This window comes from Neophocaena asiaeorientalis, unplaced genomic scaffold (assembly GCF_003031525.2).
Source record: "Neophocaena asiaeorientalis asiaeorientalis breed wild unplaced genomic scaffold, Neophocaena_asiaeorientalis_V1.1 scaffold363, whole genome shotgun sequence".
NCBI lineage: Eukaryota > Metazoa > Chordata > Mammalia > Artiodactyla > Phocoenidae > Neophocaena > Neophocaena asiaeorientalis.
In genome coordinates, this window is record NW_020172006.1 from 1,593,322 (window position 1) to 1,615,423 (window position 22,102).

A 22,102-nucleotide genomic window follows, 5' to 3' on the forward strand; every position below is an offset into this window, starting at 1 on the left:
ATAGAAGCAATCTGCCCCCTGATTAATTATTTCATTTTTTCCTCCTTTTGTTGTGCTATATAGACGGACATCTTTTCTCCTCCCTCCTGCACAGTGTCTACACATTGTGGTACCCTTGTCATTTCTACCTGGGTTAATTACAGGCTTTGGGGAGACTTCACTATCACTGCATCTGTGCATGTGTGCGTGTGTATGTGTTTGTGAGGGGAGGGTGGAGAACACACATGTGTAGAGCAACTGAGAAAAGATTTTGAAAAAATAAAAATTCTCAGAAAAAACTGTTTTAATTCTAAGAGAACAGAAGGTTGTGACCAAAAGGGCTCTCGGGGATCATTTGCCCAATCCTCACATTTACTAACGGGAAACCTGAGGCCCAGAGAAGGAGGACACAAGAGCCGGGAGTGGCAGAGCAAAATTGTAATGCAGGGTCCCTAAGTGCAAGCCCAGTGTTCTTTCCACTCCAGGCTACTCTTTCAGTATTAGGAAATCACGATTAGGAAGGAGATGAACCACAGATGTCACAATATTTACCCTACGGAGTTACCAGCTGCCCACTTCACATATGTGGTAGAGACATATGCTATTAAATAACATGATACATTGTATGCTGCACATACAATATAACAATTATAATACGAACTACCATTTATGGGATGTTTATCACGTGCCTGGTACTACTGTCCTAAGCAAGCATTTACATTCCTGGTAATAGTTAATCTGTACTACAACTGTACAGTGTATTTCTATTTCATAGAGGAGGCAGATGGGGCTCAGAGAGGTTAAGCAACTCACCCAAAGTCACACAGCTATTAGGTGGCAATGTCTGAATTTAAATATAGGACTCCTGAGTATGAAGTGCACTGTGGCTTTTTGGAGGAGTAAGTCAGCTTTCATTTGAAAACCTACAGCTTTCATTCAAAACCACGCCCTGAAATCTGGCACTATTTTAAAAAAACTATCACTCATGACATTTTTATAGGACATCATATGAAATATATTAATTTTGACCCTCAGAACAATCCTAGGGGGTGGACACAGAAGATCCTACTACTCCTCTTTTATTGTTAGGGGCCATGTGGCTTAGACACTATGAGTCATTGGCTTTAGGGCCTGCAACATGGTAAACATACACTGATGGGCGTCTGTTGACAATGATGGCATCTCCTCGAAAAAGCTTTCCCAGTCTCTTGGACACAGGGACCTCCCTTGGCTCTGGACTCCCATGCACAGTTCTTTTTCCTTGCGTCTCAGGGAGCACTTCTCCCCCTCTCCCATCTGAGAGGTTCACATTCAAGTCTTATTTTTCTGCTACAATGAACTTATTTATGCAAGTACATTGCACTGCATGCTCAGTAAATACTTGCTGAATGAGTGAATGGAAAGTGATTGTGGGTATGAAGAGGTCCAACTTTTTGAAGCCCTCAGAATTGAAGCTTAGCGTTAACCCATCCTATAGCACATGAACATGTGCAAAGATGATACACTGCCATGTTTTGATCAAACAATAACATGAAAGGTAGCATAAATATCCAGCAGGAGGGTATTGATAACTAAATAATGGGACATCCATTTGCTGGGATAATATATAGCTATTAAAAGTAAGTACACCGAAGACTCTTTAATGACATGGGGAAACATTTGCGATATATCACTTAGGAAAAAAAGTAGGTTGCTAAAACAGGTTGTTTAATGTGATTTCATTTTGTTTGTTTCTGGTGAGCATTACATGCACAAGAACACTTAGAAAAAAGACTAGGGGGAAAGACAGGAGATGGTAACTGGGAGAATTCCTGGCAGGTGGAATTATGACAATCTAAACTTTCCTCCGTAGAGTTCTTAGCGTCTTCCAACATTTTTTTTTGTAATAATAAACAGATATGTCTTTTGGAAATGGAAAATACCCCAATAAATGTTACTGGGAATGTTTAAAAGCAAGGCCTTACCCCTGGGGTTGGTCAGTGTGGCTTCCGTGGCCTTTCCACCATCCCCACAGCGAGTGTCGTCAAAGGGGAGGCACTGGTCACCTGTCCCCGCCACCACCTCGGAGTTCTTGACGAGGTCCTTCACCAGCACGGTGGACTTGATCTTGAAGACCCGCCGGCTGTTGGTGTCCGAAAGGAAGACAGCCCCGCTCGTGGGGTCTGTGGTCAGGTAGTACTTGTGTGCTGGGCTGTGACTGGAAAACAAGGACACGGCAGTTGGTGAGCACTTTCTTTTTTCCTAACAGGCAGCCGGAGATGCACAACTTGAGTCCAAGTAAAAAAAGTCTTATGGGGACAATGTCTCTATTTGGGGTGATGGTTGCCCGATTTTTCTGACCTCTCTGGTTGGCCTAACTATCCCTCCCACCCAACTATGAATGCAAATGCCTCTTGCCAAAGACCGTGATGCCCAGTGCCATGCCCATATCAGGTGCTCAGTAAGTGTTTTCTTAAGACTATCCGTGAGGCTTACCAGAGGTGGCCTGTAAATCCAGACCAGAAACACGAAAGACTCTGACTTTAAAAAACACTTCAAAACAAAATGACACACCAACACTTCCCCCACAGCAGCCCTACCCCCATCTGGGGACTGACGGCTAAGGCCTCGGCCTGACTGGACACCAACCAGTGTCAATACCATCTTCTGTTGATGCTCATGTTATACTTATCAAGAGCCCAGCAGTCTCCCTAGTGCAGACAGACATAAATGAATTGCAGGATTAGTCTGTAATTTGCAGTGATAGCCAAGGAAGAACAAACGGAAGAAAGGAGCAGTGCTGGGGATAGCTCTGATGCTGGAAAACAGCCACAAAGACAAGGCTGTGCTAACAGAAGAAAGCGAAGCTAGACCACAACTGTACAGGGGGCTTATGGAGACAAGGCACCACCTCTAGGCACTGGGCAGGAAAACTGTGTGGGCTCTGGGGTGAGCTCAGTCTGGGTTCCACGTCTAGCTTTGTTATTTCCTGGTTCTGGAACCTGGGCAAGTTACCTGGCCTCCTGAGCCTCAAGTTTTCTTCATCTGCAAAATGGGGATGTGAACAGCTCCCCTGCTGGTGTATTGGGAACATTATATAAAACCATGTATGAAAAATACTCGGCAGATACATGGCACGTAGTACTTAAGAATCATAATTGTTATTTTAATTATGAGTCATTATGTCTGTTTTTGCATTTGGAGAGGACTACAGAGTAGGTCTCTCTTATTAAGGCTGCATTTTCCTATCACAAGGTATGATTTACAATTCCTTCCAAGTCTAGGCCGTACCGGAGTCAGACTCATAACTCCTGGGAAGCTAACGATCGGTTCCTACACGTGGCCTGATCAATCCCAGGGCTTCAGACTGCATCCAAATATTGCTAGTCTCTGGGATTCCAAGTCTCTGGAAAAATCTTCCGATTCAAAGGAATAAGGAATCTCCTTCTGTTCAGCCTGGACGGCCTGGCACCGGCCATTTTCACCGGACGGTGGGACACACACCATGCTAGAGGATTCAGGGCACAGACTGAGCAGTGTCTAGAGCCCCAGCAAAGCAGGGGCACTCTATACCCCTGCAAGGTACAAGACGACCAGAAGAGACTAGAAAGAAGCTATTTTGCATCTCATCAGGCATGCAAGGTTTGGGTCCTTTTGAAAAACAAAATTTTATTTTACAGATTAGTGGGTTTTGAATGACATATGGAGCCTGAGGCACTGTGATAGTCAGTGCCAGGTTCTCTGAGGGTCTTGGTCTGACTGTTCCTCATCACACCCATCCCTTGCTTTGGGCGGTGTCTTGGGGACTGGCCAGGCCTCCAGACTCAAGGCTCTCCTTCCTGTTTCCTCTCCCTGAATACGACGAAGATGCCATGCTCTCCTCCAGCTGTCCTGCCTCTCTAGTCCTGACCCGCCTGTCTCATGACCTCCTCAACGAAGGGCAGGACTCTGCCTGCAGCCCGGGTCCTCCCCTAGCCATTCCCCCCTGATCTAACCCCAAACCCAACACGTCACCTCAGTGCTTTCCCTTCCAGGACCTTCCAGGGCCCTCCATGTCTTACAGGCTCATTCAGACTCCTCAGCCTGGCAGCACACAAGGCCCCTCATGCTCGGCAGCTGCTCTGTCCTCCCAGCCTCTTTCCTGCCATTTCCTCACAGACCCCCTGTGCTCAGACATGCTGACAACTCGTCCCTCAAATGCGCCATCACGCCCCTTTGCCCCTGCTCTTCCTGTTCTGGGGAATACCCCGTGCCCCCCCCTTTCTTAGCCTGCTGAACTGCTACTCATTCTTCAGCTGTCAGCTCAAATGGTACCCCTTACATAATCTGTGTAGCTGGGAAACCTTCCCTGACTTCTCTTCCCTGAGATTCATATCTGTTCACATCTGGGTTACGGGACACTTAACATAATGCTGTGGCTATTTATTTATGTGTCTGTCTCCCGAATCCTGTCAATACTTGGTGGGAAGAGACGGGTTTTATTCTTTTCTGTATCTCCAATGTTCAGCTTGGTGCCTTCTAGCCCACAGCAGCCATTAAGTGGACGGAGTCTCCATTTTTAGTTTATTTAAACAGTATTTTCAATCAAATTACTTAGCTTTTTTTTTTTTTTTTTTTACTTCTCCTTTGGGGGTGGTGGTAACAGGAGAGAGGCCCTGTTTATCTTGAAATGTCCCCTGTGACTAGCCCTATAATGCAACACAGATTTAATCTTCCCAGATGGCACTGATTCTGGCTAAATAAAATGCAGTGACCTTAGATCCTACTTTGCAATGCTGGGGCAGCCTTGATCTTTCTGCTTCCTGATGACAGCTGGAGGAGGGGGTGATTACTTCATTTCTTCGCATATTACACTCATGATAAATGGTTGCTATCCACCTTGGCAGAAAATAGGTCCTTGAGGGAGGCTGGTGGGGGGCCCTGTCCACTTAGATTGGCCCCCGCCCGAGGTTTCAGCTGATGTCTTTCTGCACTGCCCTGGGGAAGTGCCACTTAGGTGACGTTTCTCAGGTCCCTGAATTCCAGAAGAGGGTGGCATTGTCAGGATTGTCCTGTGGCCCCCTCTTTCGTGCTCAAGGACAAATTTGCGGTTGGGGGGGGTCAGTTAAGTGCAGGGGAGGAAGCACTAGCTTTGAACTGAGAGGATGTGGGTTCTCCCTTGGGCAAGTCACCTAAATCGTCCAAGCGGTAGGTCCCTCAGGGTCGAATGACGGCATCTCTGCTCTGCTTTGCTCACAGGATTGTCATTAGGATCGAATGAAATTATCCAGCTCAACAGCCCTTTCCAGTTGGCAGAGAGCTCTTGGATAATCTTCAGCTCACTTCTTCCTCAGGCCACCTGCACCGGGAGCAGCGCCTGGACCTCTCCCAGGAGCAGCGCGACCAGAGCTGCCCGCTGCTGGTACGGAGGCATCTGCTACTACCTCCAGGTGCCAATTTGTCCCAGACACTGTGCTAGCATTTTATATACACAATCTCATTTTCGTCACAACTACCACAGAAGGCAGGTGCTTTTTATTTATTTTAAAAAAATTTTTAGAAATGAGATGAGAGAGGTGAAGTGACTTGAGCAATGCCAGAAACCGTTAAGCGGCATGATGGATTTCCATCTCTGATCTGCTGGACATTGAAGTCTGTGTTCTTTCTACTTCCCCACACTGCTTCTCAGGGCCTAGAGAGATCCACTGCCTTTCTCTCCAGAGCACCTGCTCATCTCTTGGGATTTAGCTCCAGCATCACCTCATCTGGAATACCTACCATTCCTGGATTCCTGGGACCCTGCTTTTCCTTCTTTCTTTTGTTGTGGTCCCACGAGACCCTCAGCAGATTATACTTTTAGTACTTCTAGCACCTTAAGACCCTTTTCTGCTTAGTTGTCTGTCTCCTCAAGGACATCTTGGACTCCTCAAGGGCAGGGCCTGGCTTCAAGTCCCTGGTGCTTAGCACCGGGCTGGTACAGAGTTAGTGTTCCAGAAAGACCTGCTGAATTTATGAATCAGTGAGTGAAGGATGGTCCGCCTGTCTGGGATTATAGACAGGAAAGATCCACTGCTAAGGGTCTTAGGGTGATGGTTCTGAATATGACTATACATCGGGTTCACCTGGAAAGCTTTTTAAAAAAAGCCTCACCCATCACATCCGAAGGGCCTGGGCATCTGTCCCTTTAACATCACTCCAGTGATTCTGAGGCACAGCTAGATTTGGAAACCATGGCTTTAGGAGCAGTGCTTTTCAAACTTTAATGTACCCACGAATCATGCTAAAATGAAGATTTCAGTCCAGCAGTTCTGGGTGTGGCCTGAGAGCCTGCATTTCTAACAAGTTCTCAGAGGATGCCCACGCTGCTTATCTGTACTTGGAGGAGCAGGGCATCACTTAGAATACTCAGCAAGCCATAAACGCACGAGACGGGAGATGGCCTACCCCTGAGACCCCACGCCTGGTTCTGTGGACAGGGACCGCGTCTGATCCGATTCCGATCCCCAGTATCCTGAGGAGGGCTGGGCATAGAGTACGGTCATCCTTTTCTACTTCCTTAAACATAAGCCTGGTATCTCTGGAAGCTACGAAAACCTTAGAGGCTATAAGGTAGCAATTCTGAAGTTACTGAACTATAGTGAAGCCTCACTCTGCCCTCTTTCTGGACAATGTAGGGAATTTCCTAGTAGGAGCTGTGAGCCCAGAAGTCTCTTGGGACGAAAGGCAATCTATTCCCTGCTTGTGAGTGAGCATTCTCCCTCTGTCTCAGGATAAGATCCGCTTGTGCAAAGCAACGTCCTTTGCCCACATCATGTAGCAGCCCTGGCAGAACTTGATTCACTGGTTCTCGGAACAAGTGGGAAGAGCTTGAGCGCTGGAACCACACAGACATGGTTTTCAAATACCAGCTCCACAACCCACTTGGTAGGTGACCTTGGGCAAATTACTTCATTACTCTGAGCCTCAGTTTTTTCATCTCAGAAATGGGGATAATCACATCTATTTCAAAGGGCTACTTGAGGACAAAATTCTATAAAGAATGCAAATCTTTGAGCATAGTGCCTGTTCTATTAAAAAATAAAAATGCCCAATTAAGGGCAGCTGGTCACCTTACGAAACCTCCAGAACATTTATGTTACTGCACAATGGAAAAGACAAGTATGTCATACTTAATACTGTCTGTCTAACCTATTTTCCGAGGCAATTAAGGTCTCTCTCAGAGTTAACATAATCTGTGTAGCTGGGTTTGACGGAGAACTGAGTTCAAATGTACTTCTGAACAACAGGCTTCAGACATTCCTCCGTGACGCTAGGGGAGAGATCTGGGAAGAGGAGAGGATCCTTGTTCCCTGAAGGGACGCAGGGAGGAAGATGCCCAAAGGACCACGGTGGGGGTCTCTGTGCTGAGCATTTCCAGTATGGTAGGCTGAATTGAGGTTGTAAAGGTCAAAGAAAGAGACACACACCCACAGCCTAAGAGCACCAGCTTGGAGCCAAATGCTATCCCTGGAAGCAGCTGGAACAGTAAATGCTAATGGACGAAGAGGACAATATTTTAGAATTTCTTTAATCTACTTCTGGCATTTACTGATGGGGACACTAAGGCTCTGAGAGAGGAAGGGATTTACCAATATCCAGGTACCAGTTAAAATCAGAGCCGGAGCCCTGGTCTTCTCCCTCCTGATTGTCTTTAGAAAACTGGAAGGCAGAAAAAAATTCAGTTTTTCCCTTCCGCTTCGGTTCACTTTCTAAATAGGTTTTAGCACGTGAGAAAACAATGAATTGAGAGAGGGCAGGAATCTAGCCCTGAAATCATACCATGGATACATCAAAAGACTGCTAAAAGTCAGAAACAAAAGGTACCCAAACCACAACTCTCTCAATTTATAGATGATGCAATTGGAAACCAGAAAAGCTAAGTGAGCAGCCCAAGGCCGCAGGAATACACAGCAAAGCTGGACAAGGGCCCTGGCTCCTAACTCTTCCCGGCTAGGTCCCCCTGTACCCCGGCTGTGTCCCAGGGGGTTACCACCACTGACTGGAGGTTTTAATGATAAATGCTAGGTTTTCATCCAAGATTTTCATATGAAATGTACTGTGCTCTCTATAAAACTGAACTTGAGGGCACATATCAATTCATAGTTCAGTATCATCCATACAGAGATCTTTGGAAATCTCTTTTCTATTTCAGTGTCAGGAAAAAATATTCCTCTGCTTCGAAGTGGGCATAGTTTCCCACTTCTGATGATGTAAACCATGAAAACAATTATGTTTCCCTGTTTAATCTGGCTTCCAGGAAGCTCAGAGTCTTATTTGATGTGTAATCACATATATGTGTCTCCTCCTTTTTTCTCTTATTGCCAAACTCTACTTAATTTACTTTAATACATGTGCCTTTGGTTGTAAGAGGACTGAATTCCTTTTTGGGGAAAAATGGAGACATAATCATCATCATATAATTGTCTTGATGATGATAATAATAGTAATAATAGTAATAATAGTAATAATAAATCATTAGTGCTCCTCTCTCCAAGGGACATGTTATTATCCTCAAATTAGAAACTAATGATCAGACAGATGAAATAAGTTTTTCAAGGTCACACAGTTGGGGAGCTTCAGTTCTCTCATCTGTAAATTGGGTGTATCATGAATACCTACTTCACAGGGTGGTTTGGGGGTGAACTGCTATAATGCATGTAAAACACTTAACCCCCTCTCTGCTACATATTAAACGCTCTCTACATATTATTATTATTATCTTAAAAGACTATATATGATTGTTACATTAATACTGTATCTAATTATATCTATATAGTTATTAATTACATGAATAACTATATAGACATGGACATAAACATAATTGGATTTCTGGGTCTGCCTGACTCTTTCTACCACCCTTATCCCAAGTAAGCACCACCCCATGTGCCACTCTGATCTGAGCCACACATGAATAACTGAGAGTCACCTAGGTAGCTGTGCGAGCCACATCCCCATCTGCCATGGCTACTTTCAAGTAACCCAGATGTGTGTGAGGCTTGGGGACTCTGAGGTGACCATTACCCAGGAGTCAGACGAGTGCCACAATGACAGGGGATGCTGACAGGCAGACATTCCTCCCGGTGTGTCTGACGAGGACCACTTCTGCTTGCCGCAGGGTCACTGTGAGCTACACGACAAATCTACTCTGTGACAAAGTTCCTGTTTGGGGGTTGCTCCCTTTGGGTGGTCTGTATGGTCTGGAAATTCCCCCATTCATTCTCTCCTTGCTGGCAGATCTTCTGGAGAGGTCCCCTAGCAACCCAGCCTCCAAAGCCAAGGCACCTGGAATGCCCACAGAAATACAAATCTGAAGCCTGTCTTCCAGGATCTTTGCCTGAATGAGACATTCTCAGGACTTCCCACTGTGACCCTCCAAGTCACTCAACACAGTTAGGATAATGTCATCATTCATTCTGAGGATAAGCAGACCGGGGTGTTCAAATTACTATGCCAAGGTTAAATAATTTCCCCCTATTACTCAGTCTGTCATGTCCACAAACGACCAGAGTAAGTGCTGCACTTTGGTAGAGATGAAAGGAGTTCAGGCTCTCCCAACCCACCCCCACCATTATTGATGACTTTCTCCCATTGTAGCTGATTTACCCCCAATCCGATCCAATCACACAGGATTCGTTTGCCATTGAGCGATCTGAAATTGACAGGTGCGGCTTACCATACAGCATGCAACAAGGCAGGGGAGAGACAGGAAATTCTCCACCGGTTGGCTTACCTATGTCTGAAATCTTTATTTCTGACAGAAGACAGGAGAGCAGGGAATAGAAGAAAGAATGAAGTGTTAGCAGCAGGGTTAGAAGCATTATTAGCAGCCTGAAAACTTGACAGCAATGGCCCTGTACAATACTATAATAAATAAAGACTTAGCAGCTCCGACACTGATATATTTCATATTGGCTATTACTTGTCAGTGAGCTCACTTATAAGCAGCTACGTATCACAGAAGAGGCATGGTTTCACCTGCGTCAACACTGCTGACTTACGGGAAGAGGATGAGGTTGACCCAAGCTGCTTTCACCAGGGTAAGACAGAGGCTGGAATAGTCGATCCCCTCCCCTGTACAGAGAAGCACTCCCAGAGATACACACACTCAAAGCTGCATCTCTGGGCTTCCCTGGTGGCGCAGTGCTTGAGAGTCCGCCTGCTGATGCAAGGGACACGGGTTCGTGCCCCGGTCCGGGAAGATCCCACATGCCGCGGAGCGGCTGGGCCCGTGAGCCATGGCTGCTGAGCCTGTGCGTCCGGAGCCTGTGCTCCGCAGCGGGGAGAGGCCACAGCAGTACGACCAAAAAAAAAAAAAAAGCTGCATCTCTGTGTGAACACTGCCCAATGGAGAGCTGCGTAGCCCACCACAATTCTCCTCGGAATAGAATACAGAATTGGAGATACACTCTAATGAGAAGGGAGAGGGTGACACAGAGAAACAGGCCCGGGAAAAAAGACTGGAGAAAATATACCAAGATGATAGTATGTCGACAAATTTGTTTTTCTTTCCAAATTTAAATTACTCCTCCCTTCCTTACCGTCTTTCACGATCTCCCCACAGCTGCGGCAGGGAGACAGGGAAAACGGGGGTCGCTTATTTAAAAGATGTGAAAACGGAGGCCCAGAGAGGGTAAGTGGTCCAGTTCTAGTTTCTCTGCCAAGGTGGGCTGACGCCGTAGCCCACGGCTCTTTCCATCATGGCACGGGAAAGAGAGACACTATGAGCAGCTGACTAAAGCAAATACACTCAAGAGTTCCCTCTTCTCTGGCAGATGTCTACACTGGTCAAACTCATAAAAGAGAGAAGAAAAGGCAGATAATATCCCATCCGCGGCTGCTTCTCATTCAGCCTGACACCTGATTTCCCGTGAGTCTACAGAATGTGAGCTTCTGATTTTCTCGTGGCCAAAGACCTTCTCCTTCCTTTGTGCCTGTGTGGGTCACTGAGTACCAGCACCCTCATCTTGAGGGCCGTGACAGCTGTGGTCAGCCAGCGAGCCTTCCCCTCCTCTCTCGCGTGTGCTGCAAGGTGAGACTCTCAGCGGGCACTTACCTACCGGGAATAACTAAGCATGGCATTCAGCCACGGTGGTCCTCACCGGGCCATGTGACAATTCTCGGGAGAGGCAGACTGCGTGATGGCCTTCTGGGTTGGGCCTGCCAAGCTGGACCTCGGGCAGATTCCTTAAATTCCCTGAGTCTCCTTTATCTTATTTGTCAGGGCAATAGTAATACATATCTTGCAGAATTGTTATACTAGGCAAACAGAAGAGGCCTCGCAAAAAGAGAGTTTCCTTTTCCCCTGGCCGCTTTCCAGCTCAAGGGCCCGTCCTGCTCACACGGACCCCAGCCCAGGAAATGGGCAGATCCCAATCCCTAAACAGTTGTGAGGAACTTGGTACAATTTCTCCTGAAAGGGAGAGTCGGGCTCCCCCATCTCTAACCACAGCTTCTCTATAACCTTGGAACCCACACTGTGACTGGTCTGGTTCAGAAAAGATCTGGTTTAAGGAGGCACAGAGACATCCAACATATGAGGCCCTTCCCCGAGCTGTGAGTGTGGCTGTGCTCCATCCCTCATGGTCAGAATGGGGACAAGCAGAGGCTGAGCTCTGCTGCACCTCTGCGTCTTAGGAGCAGCCCGTGGGCCTTATCTCAGTGTGGGGCAGCTGCAGGGAACTTCTCCTAACTCCAACGCGTGTTAAGTAACAGGGCCAGGCTTCGTAACACTGGCACCAGGGCCTAGTCCAGGACACCATCCCCTGTCCTTATAAAAAGACTCATGTGACAAATTCCGATCAGTTTGGTGCCAGGAAACAGAAGAAAGATTCAAGGGCTTCCAAGGGCTTCTCGGTTGCCGGCAGCCTTCTACAGCATCTGGATGCCAAGATATCTCCCTGTCCCAAGGGCAGTCTGTCTTCATTGCAGTGCCCCGTGCAAAGCAGCGCCTGCTTCCCCAGAGCCCCCAGCTCACAGTTTGGCCTCTGGGGAGTGACAGATGAGGCTCTGTCCTGCCCCCTTCTCGGGCTGGTGGGTCACGCCAGGTGGACCCACAGGATTGCAAAGGGACATATTAGGAACTGTGAGGAAGGCCTCACCTTACATACCTCAACTCCAGGATGTTGGTGACGTTCCCAGAGGGGAAGATCCTTCGGATGTAGTTGAAGTCTCCCACGTAGAGGCTCCCGTCGGAGCCGCACGTGAGGGCCACGGGGGCCAGGAGCTTGTTGCCGTCGGCAAGGCCGTTGCAGCTGGGGCAGGAGATGCTTCTCCGGCGCCCGTTACCCATGATGCTCCCGATGACAGGAGGCTGCTGGGACACAAACTGGTTCTCCCCGTTCCCTTTGTGCAAGATGCCTGGGACAAGGACAGAAGAACAGAATCACTGATGGAGCAGGAGACGGCTCTCCCCTGTGGCCGGCCACAGGGTCGCCTTGCAAAAGCAAGGCATGCCAGATCCCTGCCTACCATTTCCAGACTCATCTCCCAAGGCTGCCTCGCCCCATAACGAAACCCAGGCCATCCTGGACAGGCCACGCTGCTTTGCTGATTGAATTCCCATGACAAGTGTGTAAGACAGGTGCCATTATGCTCCCTGTATTAACAGGGGAGACCTGACATCACACAGATGACAGCAGAAGCGCTTCTGAGCGCTTCCAGGCTCTGAAGCATTCAGCCCCGCTGCCTCTCAAATAGACCGAACGCACCTCGCGTGCCTAGTCTACGTCTCCATCACGGCACAGAATTCTTTATTGCGCTTATCTGTTTTCTCTCTTCAGAGTGAGACTATTTCACGTGCAGAGACAATGTCTTCTCCCTTCTGTATCCCCACGGCCTAGCACAGACCTGACACAGAGTAGATACCAGTAAATGTCATAGAAATACACAAGTGAAACTTCCAGACTCTTCTCACTGAGGTGGAGTCAAGAGACTGGGGTTTTTACCTGCTTTTGATACTAATGGGCTGATCCCAGATCTTGCATGGGTCTCTTCAGTGCTTTAACTGCCCTTGGGCCTCAGTCTCCCCACCAGCAAAATGAAGGGATTGACCTCAATGGAGTGCAAGCTGCATCCCATATCCATACTGTCTCTTCTCAGGCCCAGCTCATCCTTTAACTCCTGTACTGTTGCTACAGCCTCCTAATTGGACTCTCTGCCTCTGGCCTCACCCCTTCCATACCGAAGCTTTGAGTGAGTTTTGGTTTTTATGGTCACAAGAATCTTCTCCCAGGCTGTCATCTGTTAGCTTTGCCCTTTATTGAACAGATGTCTTTCATTTTTATGTAGTCTAATCAACCATTTTTCAATTCTAATGTTCGTGCTTTTTTTTAGGGTTTTAGGGAATCCTTCTCTGAGATCATAAATACATTCTCCTGTATTTTCTTCTATTAACTTTAAAGATCTTGCAAATTTAGCTCTTTAATCAAACTTTTATTTTGTGTACAGTGTGAACTGAATTTTTTCCTCCACACATTGAGCCCATTTCCCCCAATACCAATTTCTAAAACACCTATCCATCCTCCATTGACGTGTGATGCTACCTCTACCATATATCATGTATACATGGTACGTGGCAGGAACTTGTACCCTATCCACCCTGTCCTTCTGTAGTTATAGAACTGTGCTGTTTAGCTGGACGTGTGACTGTCTGGAACTGACTACAATCCCCAGCTCCCTCTGCAGCTACACTTGGCAGGTAACTGGTTAAAGGTGTGGAAGTGGTGTGGGCAGCTGCTGGGAGGTGTCCCTACAATGGAAGGGGTTTGCTCTCAGTCCTTTTCCTCCCTCCTGCTGGCTGGAAAGTAGATGTGAAGGCTGGAGCTGAAGCAGTCACCTTGGACCATGACCTTGGGGATGGAGGCCTGAGTAGAACAACCCTGCAGAGGTCTAAACCAGCCGGATCACCTACCTCCAGACTTTCAGGTGAGTGAGAAACAAACTTTTACCTTGTTTGCAATTCTGTTATTTTGGCTTTTCTGACACTCATGGCCAGACGTAGTCCTGATTACTACTCACAGGTCAGTTTCTGAATGCCTTGTTCTATTCCATGGAATCTATTTCTCTGTTCCTGTGACATCACCACACAGTTTTAAGTGTTGCAGTTTTCCTAAGCTATCTTAACATCTGGCAAGTGCCTCTTTTTTTGTTCTTATTTTATTTTATTTATTTATTTATTTTTTTGGCGGTACATGGGCCGCTTACTATTGTGGCCTCTCCCGTTGCGGAGCACAGGCTCCAGACGCGCAGGCTCAGGGGCCATGGCTCACAGGCCCAGCCGCTCCGCAGCATGTGGGATCTTCCCGGACCGGGGCACGAACCCGTGTCCCCTGCATCGGCAGGCGGACTCTCAACCACTGTGCCACCAGGGAAGCCCCTGTTCTCACTTTAAAGACTGCCTAATCTATTTACAAATCTTTATTTTATTATAAACTTTAGAATTAGTTTTTCAATTCCCACAGCCCCCAAACATCAAAGCAGTGCCTTTGATAAGAATTCTTGCATCTACAGATTAGGCAGGAGAGATCTGACATCATTACCATGTTTACCTGTCCCATCCTGGGACACAGTCAGAGAGGGCTATCTAAACTACAGATCCGACTGTGTCACTTGCATGCTTTAAACCTTTCAGAGGCTTGAGAGCTGCCTCTGGACGGAGTTGAAAGTTCTAATCTTCTTACCTGGGGCTCCAGCTGCTCAAGCCCCCGGCTCTGGCTTTTGCTATTCCCTTCATTTCACCCTTTGCTCAAACCACAATGAACCTTCTCTCCAATTACTCTTCTTTCAAGCTTCAGTGCTTTGGCACATGCTGTGCTCTCTGCCTACAAAGTTCTCCCTCGTTGACATACAGGGCTAATCCTACAGACCTTTTGAGACTCAGTTCAGAAGTTCTCTCCCAAGAGATACCCTGCTGTACCAAGAAGCTGAGTCAGGTGTTCCTCTTCTACAGCCCCCAGAGTGTCACTGGCTCCCCTCTGTGACGGCACTGTCCCTGGCACAGCGTGGAAACTGCCTGGGAAGTGTTTGTCTCACCCAGAGTGTAAACCCTTGAAGCCCTTCACTTCTGCATCCCCGCTGCCTAGCAGTGACAAGGTAGCCAAGGAATTATCCGTATTAACGCTTCTGACCGACTGATCACATATAAGACTCTGTAATTTGAAGTGTGTGTTTTTTGCCTCGCAGGGAACAAAGCATAAGAGAAAAGGGTCACACCGTGGCCTGGTTCCTGAAATTGTACTAATCCACTCACCACTTTGGATGTTGAGGGCATGATGTTTGTCCAGGCTCCATCCTCCCAGTTTGGAAGCATCGATTTCATAGCCCTGTAGCACTGCTGTTCTTTTTTCCCACAGGATCAGATCTGGGCAGGATTCATACTCATAACCCACAGAAACTGTAGAAGACAAAAGGCACAAAATGCACCGGTGAGCAAAGCCTCTTCTTTGGCTTTAGATCTGCATGCAAGGCCCCTGCTTGTCTTTGGTAGAAAAAGAAGAAGGATCAAATTCCTAAGTGGCAACCAGACCTATGGGCAATACTAACACTGGGAGGCTGAGCCTGAACACCCTTTTTTGGAGAGCAATCGTACATCATCAGGAAACATTAAACGAATGTTCTAAATACTTTATGAAGGACCCAGTTGAAGGACCCAGGTGAATCGATTCCAGGGAAATAATCTTTAGTATGGAAAATACTTTAGGCACTAAAGCCTTCACCGCAGCATTATTTATAATAGTGGAAAGTTGGAAGTAATCTAAAGGTCCAAAGGGGATGAGACGTTGAGCAAACCAAGTGTATCCACCTGAGGGATATTATGCAGCCACTGGAAATTACGGTTACGAAGATCACAGGGTGACATGGAAAAGTGCTTACGGGGCAATGCTGAGTTGAAAGGACTGGTTATATACAGTATTAAATCTCTGTTAAAAAAAACTATACGTGAAAAAAGAAAATAAAGTTTAATGTTAACAGGAAGTTGTATTTTTTAATAGAAATGTTTGACTTTATTTCTATTTTTTGGTCCACTTACCACATTTTTATTAAGGAACATGGTAATACTTTAATAAAGAAAAAAATTAAAAATCACTTATAATGAATACATGGAAAAGGAGCTCAGTTAGGGAACTTGGAAAGCTAGAAGTTGCTCAAAACTTGAAAATCCCTGGTTTTGCTTTTGTTTCATAAATCCAGGCCTCCTGGGGCACTGGGAGGCAGGCTAACCATGGCAGGCTCCCTGAGGCTGGGTTTGTGAAAATCCCAGTAACTGCCCTACGGAAAGGAACTGGCAGAGACAGGAATGCCATTTCTTCCAAGTATCTTTCTGTGTAGATGCTATTTTCCACTGGGCAATGCTCTATCACATGATCAAGACAGGAGTTAACAATTGGGCAGCCCCTTAAAGTTTCCTTTAGGTGCCCTGAGAGACTGCTGGCCCGCTATGGCAGGAGCGAATGCATTGGAAGATGTCCCTGTGACCTCTTCCCTATGACCTTGAGTCCCTTAAGCAGACACTCTGCCTCCTACTGGTCCCCTGTCATCTCAGGAAAGCAAACCTCAGCCCTTGACGTCTCTGTGCAGAGAGACCTTAACTGGCTGGTGGGCACTTAAATGTGCTCATTTCATCTAAAGAGGTAGTAAGACTTCACTGAGTTTGAAGAGACCATAGAAGTAGTTTGGTTTACAGAAGGGATCGTAAACAGTGACAGATGGCATCTTTGCTCCCAGTGTACCCTATGGGGTAGGGCAGGATGCAAAACTACAGGGGAGATCTTGGGTAAATCCAGCTCAGTTCCTTCCTTGTGTGGCCTTGGGAAGTCACCTCACCTCTCTGGTCCTCAGCTTCCTCATGCAGAATATGAGGACAATTTCTGACTCACAGGGTGGTTGTAAAGATTAACGGAGATACCAATGTACAGGGAGCACATCACCCAGAGCAGATGCTCAACAGACACTCCCTTATTGCCTGCCTTCCTCCCTCTCTCCCTCCCTCTTTCTCTCTTTCTTTCTTCATTACTTCTCATCTGCTTCCTCACTCTGCCTTTGCCAAATCTAGAAAGGGAGTGAAACTGGAGTGAGCTTCAAGTTGAGAGGGATTTTCCAGGCTGTTACTCTAAGTGCTTGGAGGATTAGCCCTGCAGGGGTTACGACTGCTAACAATCCAGCTCTGAACCCTTCGTGGAGCCTTGCTCTCACCCGGAAGCTGAGATGAGCACAGCCAGCCCTGGAAGCCCAAGGTCTGAGTGGGGCTGGGACTCCAGGTGAGGCTGTAGTCACCTTCTGCTTCATCTTAGAGAAAAACAGCAATAACATCAACAAAGGGACTCTCTGATTGGAAAGGAGGTAAAGAGGCCAAAAAGCCTTTCTGATGAGGGAAGAATCTTAGCTCCTGCACCTCAGTAAGACTGAAGAGACCCAGAAGCTCCAGACTCCCTTTTTTTTTTTTTTTTGTGGTACGCGGGCCTCTCACTGTTGTGGCCTCTCCTGTTGTGGAGCACAGGCTCCGGATGCGCAGGCTCAGCGGCCATGGCTCATGGGCCCAGCCGCTCCACGGCACGTGGGATCTTCCTGGACCGGGGCACGAACCCGTGTCCCCTACATCGGCAGGCGGACTCTCAACCACTGCGCCACCAGGGAAGCCCCAGACTCCCATATTTTTAATGGGTAAGTTCAGGCCCAACGGCTGGGGGTGGGGGCAGGGTTGGGGCAATGTCCACACAGCTCTTGTCTCTGTGGCACCAGCCTCTTTCAGCCCATCACATAACACCACAGTGCTCTTCAAGGGCCTTTTTGGTTTTGTAACCCTCTTTTTTAACTGTCAAGTTTTCCACATGCAGGTCTTTGAGTATTTTCTTTTAGATCATGGATGGTCACTGAAAGGTCCAACTAGACCTTAGGTATTTCTGAGAAGAGAAAGGGAGGAAGAAAAAACAAGGGAGGTGGAAAAAGAGCCCCGTGCCCCCAAATCTTACTGTCTCTCTGAGGACGGCACTGAGGCCTGCGGCTGGGAGGCTTACCGAAGGCTTCCGAGAGCCCAAACACCTTCTGGCTGTAGACGTCTGTCTTGTCCCAGATGAAATAATAGGACAAGTCTGGGGCTGCAGCAAACCACTTCCTGAAGAGGCGGCCCTCAACTGCCACCATGAGGTGGACCTTCATGAGGTTGAAGGGGATGGTGCTGTGGGTGAGGCTGATCCTCAGGACAGATTTGTAGCCGGGGGTACGGCTGCTCAGGTAGCTCAGCCTCATCTTGCAGCCAGAGATGGCGATTTCCTCCTGCAAAGCCTAGAGAGACAGATCACAGCAGGTGACGGTCACAGAATCGCTGGTGGAGGGAAGGTGGCCACAGCCCCACATACTCTGGGTGTTCAAGAGACAGAGGAGGATGCAGAGAAGGAGGAGGAGAGAAAGGGAGAGGAGGAAGCGGATGTGAAGGGTAGGGCAGGAAAGGAAGAGAAGGGAGGGAGGGGTGGGGGAGGAAAAGGAGAGTCAGAAGGCCTGCTTTGCGGGGCAGCTCTTACTCGGGACATCCCTGCCTCCGTAAGCCTCAGCTTCCTCCTTTCAGCAGGGATGACGATGCTCATCTCGTTGCATTAATGAGAGGATAACACGTGTAAAGTATTTATCATACTGTCACCTTTCATTCACAAGCGGTGTCATCCCAGAAAACTCACGGAAACTCTGAATCTCTGTTTCCTCACTGGATTAGTCTGACGACTGGGTAAGGTCACATACATAAAGTGCCCAGCACATAACGGACACTCAGTAAATGTTACTAACGATGACGGTGCTGCTGGTGCTGGAAGCAGGGGGCACTGGGAAGTTCCCTCCGACCGATGTGGACAGGTGGCTCAGCGAGAAGGCCTGCTTCTCTCTCAAAACTTTCCTAAAGGAAGATCTGTTACAAGTGGCTTTCGTCTTCAGGAAGGTAAACGGAGGCTAGAGATGTGGAACGAACCATTATGCAGGGTTGGGAACACAGGCTGCCAAGGACCTGAAGCTAAGGCCCCCAGCTCATCAGTAGAAAGAAGACAGATGGGCCGCACGGAGTCTGCGTGCTCCAAGGCTGTGCCAGAGGGGCAGAGTGGTGGGAAAGGCAGTGCTTTATCTACTGGTGCAATGGGCTCAGCTCCAAGATGGGAAGCCGAAATTAATGCCAAGATGCCTGGGCACATGGCAAAAGTGGAGAACTTTTATTGGCTTGATGCTCTGGGCTCTGTTTCAAGAAGGGGACGTTAAATCAATTGAGGCTAACGTATCCATTAAAAGGACAATGATTAGTTTACCCTCGTGGTCACAGGGGAACTGGGCCTTCACAAAGAAAGCCTCTTCCTTTCAGTCCACGTCACAGATGGGTGTGAACTCCCACCCCAACCCATTCTCCTGAACACACAACATTTTTCGGGATTGGGCCTACACCAAAGCGATCTTCCTAAATTTCAGCTCACAAGTTCTAGGCAAAGCCGGGCTTGAGTGCCATCAGATGCTGTCGTAAGTATTTACTCTTCTTAACATACCCTTCAAAATGTACATCTCCCTGTACTTGCAAAGGCTAGCCAATGACAGGACTGGCAAAACCCAAGAGTTTGTTTTCATGTATTTCATGAATCTGATAATAAGCAAGGTTTGTGACCCAGCTGGGCTCGTAGGCGCCCAGCCCAGGGAGCACGGTAAAGAGAGGGGGACCTTTCACCCCATTTGTTTCGAAGTCCCTGCTCATGGGGAGATGTCTCGCTGCAGCTGAAGCAGTGCTGAGTCACAAATCTCCCCTCCCCAGCAAGCTCTGTCTCCGCTGACAACCATTCGGTAAGAAAGGTCAGCCTGGTGGTGGAGACGGGAGACAAGCGCTGAATGTCTGAAAAGGAGTGAAGTTTCAACCTATGGGTGCGATGAGAATTCCCAAATGGTTGTGTTTCCTTCTCGAGGGCCGGCGTCTGAAGCCACTCAACAGGGTGCAGCGCAGAGATGTGGCTGCTTAGCCCGGCAAGAAATACACACACAAACATGTCTAAACACCCCGCTCCGCCAGCACCAGAGATCATTTATTAGCCTGCATGTCGCCAGAGCTCTCATGAGGCCGGCCCGGCGGGACGGCTGGGGCTTCTCCCCCAGTTTCTGCACTGCCGTCCCTCCTCCTCCCCAGGCTTCGTTTCTGCCATTAAAAATTGGGCCGGGATGGCAGAAGCAATTCAAGTCCACACAGCTTTGTTAGGCAAAGAATCCATCTTGGTTTCTATCAGATGAAAATGCATTTTCCCAAATTACTTCCTTTTAATGATAATGAAGTAAAGCACTTGCGTGTATAGATTTGAGCCAAAGCACTCATTAATTGGCATGAAGGCAGTGTGTGTAAAATAATCTTAATAGTAATAATGGTTAAAATTCACTGAGCACTTAGTAGGTGCCAGATATTGTGCCAAGTATCTCATACACATTTCCTCATTTAATCTTTAGTACGACGCAAACATTTGGGACCCTCTGCCTCACTCCTCTTGGTGGAAACTACCATTGCTATTTTTCTTTTTTTTTTTGTGGTATGCGGCCCTCTCATTGTTGTGGCCTCTCCCGTTGCGGAGCACAAGCTCCGGACGCGCAGGCTCAGCGGCCATGGCTCACGGGCCCAGCCGCTCCGCGGCATGTGGGATCTTCCCGGACCGGGGCACGGACCCGTGTCCCCTGCATCGGCAGGTGGACTCTCAACCACTGCGCCACGAGGGAAGCCTCTATCATCGTTATTTTTAACAGAAATAAGGAGGGGCGGGGGAGACACTGGAGGTTGGGGAAAGGGGACGTGGAAGTGAACTGGGTGGCAGAGTGGAGAGGGAGTGGGCATTTATTATATGCTGGAGGGTGCCAGGCACTTTACAGGGCTCACATGTATTACGTGTGTAAGGGGGTGGCCATGATAGCCTCACAGCACGCCGGCTGGGGTCTGGATGGTGGGCTGATGGACTGTCTCTTTCCCCTGTCTCTGAGATCCTCCTCCACCTCCCGAATGAAATAAAGGCATGGAGAAATGCAGTTAAGAAAGCTGGGTCTACCTGAATTTCCGGAACGATGGGGCCTTTCTCTGCACAGGAGCTGGCGAAGGACGTCAGTGGGGAAGGAGACAGGACTGGGTTGGGGCGGGCAAAGCTGCTCAGGTCACAGCTGGGAATCTCATTCTCCTCCTGCCGCAAGATGATGGTTTCCATGACAAAGAAGCGATCCCAAGGCAGCCAGAGGGTGTGCTCCTGTGTGATGAAGGGGGCCCGCTCGAACCGCAGGGTGATGGAGATGCCACCATTTGTGACCAAGTCAAAGCTGTTTGGGAGGGGAGGGTGAGAAGGAGAGGAGAGGGAGGAGCAGAGAAAGGAGAAAAATTACACCGAAGGATCTGAGCACTCGTTGAGAGAGACTCTAAAACCTGAAAGACTAAAAAAAAAAAAAACAAAAAAACAACCTGAAAGACTTGACCGCGGTCACAAACAGTGACAGAGGTTCCAGAAAGCATTATTTTTTTGAAAGTGATTCACCGTAGAGAACTTGCCAAAACCAAATAACAACCTGCTTTGGGGAGCCATTTGCTAGGACACAGGACCACTGATGAGCCTCTGCTCGGGTGCCCCTGGTACTTAGGGTGTCTTAGAGCTGAAGCCCAGTGAAAATTCATCAGAATAAAGCAGAACAAACCCTGCCCTGGTGTTAGAACTCTAAGCCTAGTCCTGGCTCTGCCGTGGGCTACTGTGTGACCTTGGGTAAGTCCTTTAGCCCGTCTGATTCTCAAGTTTCTCATCTGTAAAAGGCAAAGGTTCAAATAAATTATTCTGAAGTCATTAAGATTCTATGACTCTACAGCAATTTTATCTCTGACTATGATACTCAACAGGCCTTTGGAGTTACAAAATAGCAAGGTAGTTTAGAGACGGGCACAACTAGAATCACCGTAACTTAGAAGTAAAAGAGGAACCAGAAGACTGAGTCCCAACCTCCCAGTTGAGATGAGATCTCCGTGGCTGTGTCCCTGAGAGCTGGTCACCCAGCCTTTGTTCATTGCCCTTTGGGGATGGCCAGAAACTTGCTGGCAGCTCTGTTTTTGGTTCTGGCATCTTAACTCCCATCACCTGCAGACAAACCTGGCCGGGCACTTGCC

The 22,102-nt window shown here is 48.0% G+C and overlaps 1 protein-coding gene across 1 annotated transcript in view; it reads right to left on the minus strand.

Annotated features, from left to right (window-relative positions):
* TENM4 (teneurin transmembrane protein 4) overlaps positions 1 to 22,102 on the minus strand; it is a 383,303-nt gene that overhangs the window by 45,286 nt on the left and 315,915 nt on the right. The window contains exons 17-22 of the mRNA XM_024749719.1: positions 21,012 to 21,273; positions 17,988 to 18,255; positions 15,224 to 15,367; positions 12,084 to 12,333; positions 9,707 to 9,727; positions 1,944 to 2,176 (exon numbers count right to left, since the gene is read on the minus strand). Coding sequence (XP_024605487.1) covers positions 1,944 to 2,176; positions 9,707 to 9,727; positions 12,084 to 12,333; positions 15,224 to 15,367; positions 17,988 to 18,255; positions 21,012 to 21,273 — 1,178 coding nt within the window. The remainder of the gene's footprint in view (positions 1 to 1,943; positions 2,177 to 9,706; positions 9,728 to 12,083; positions 12,334 to 15,223; positions 15,368 to 17,987; positions 18,256 to 21,011; positions 21,274 to 22,102) is intronic.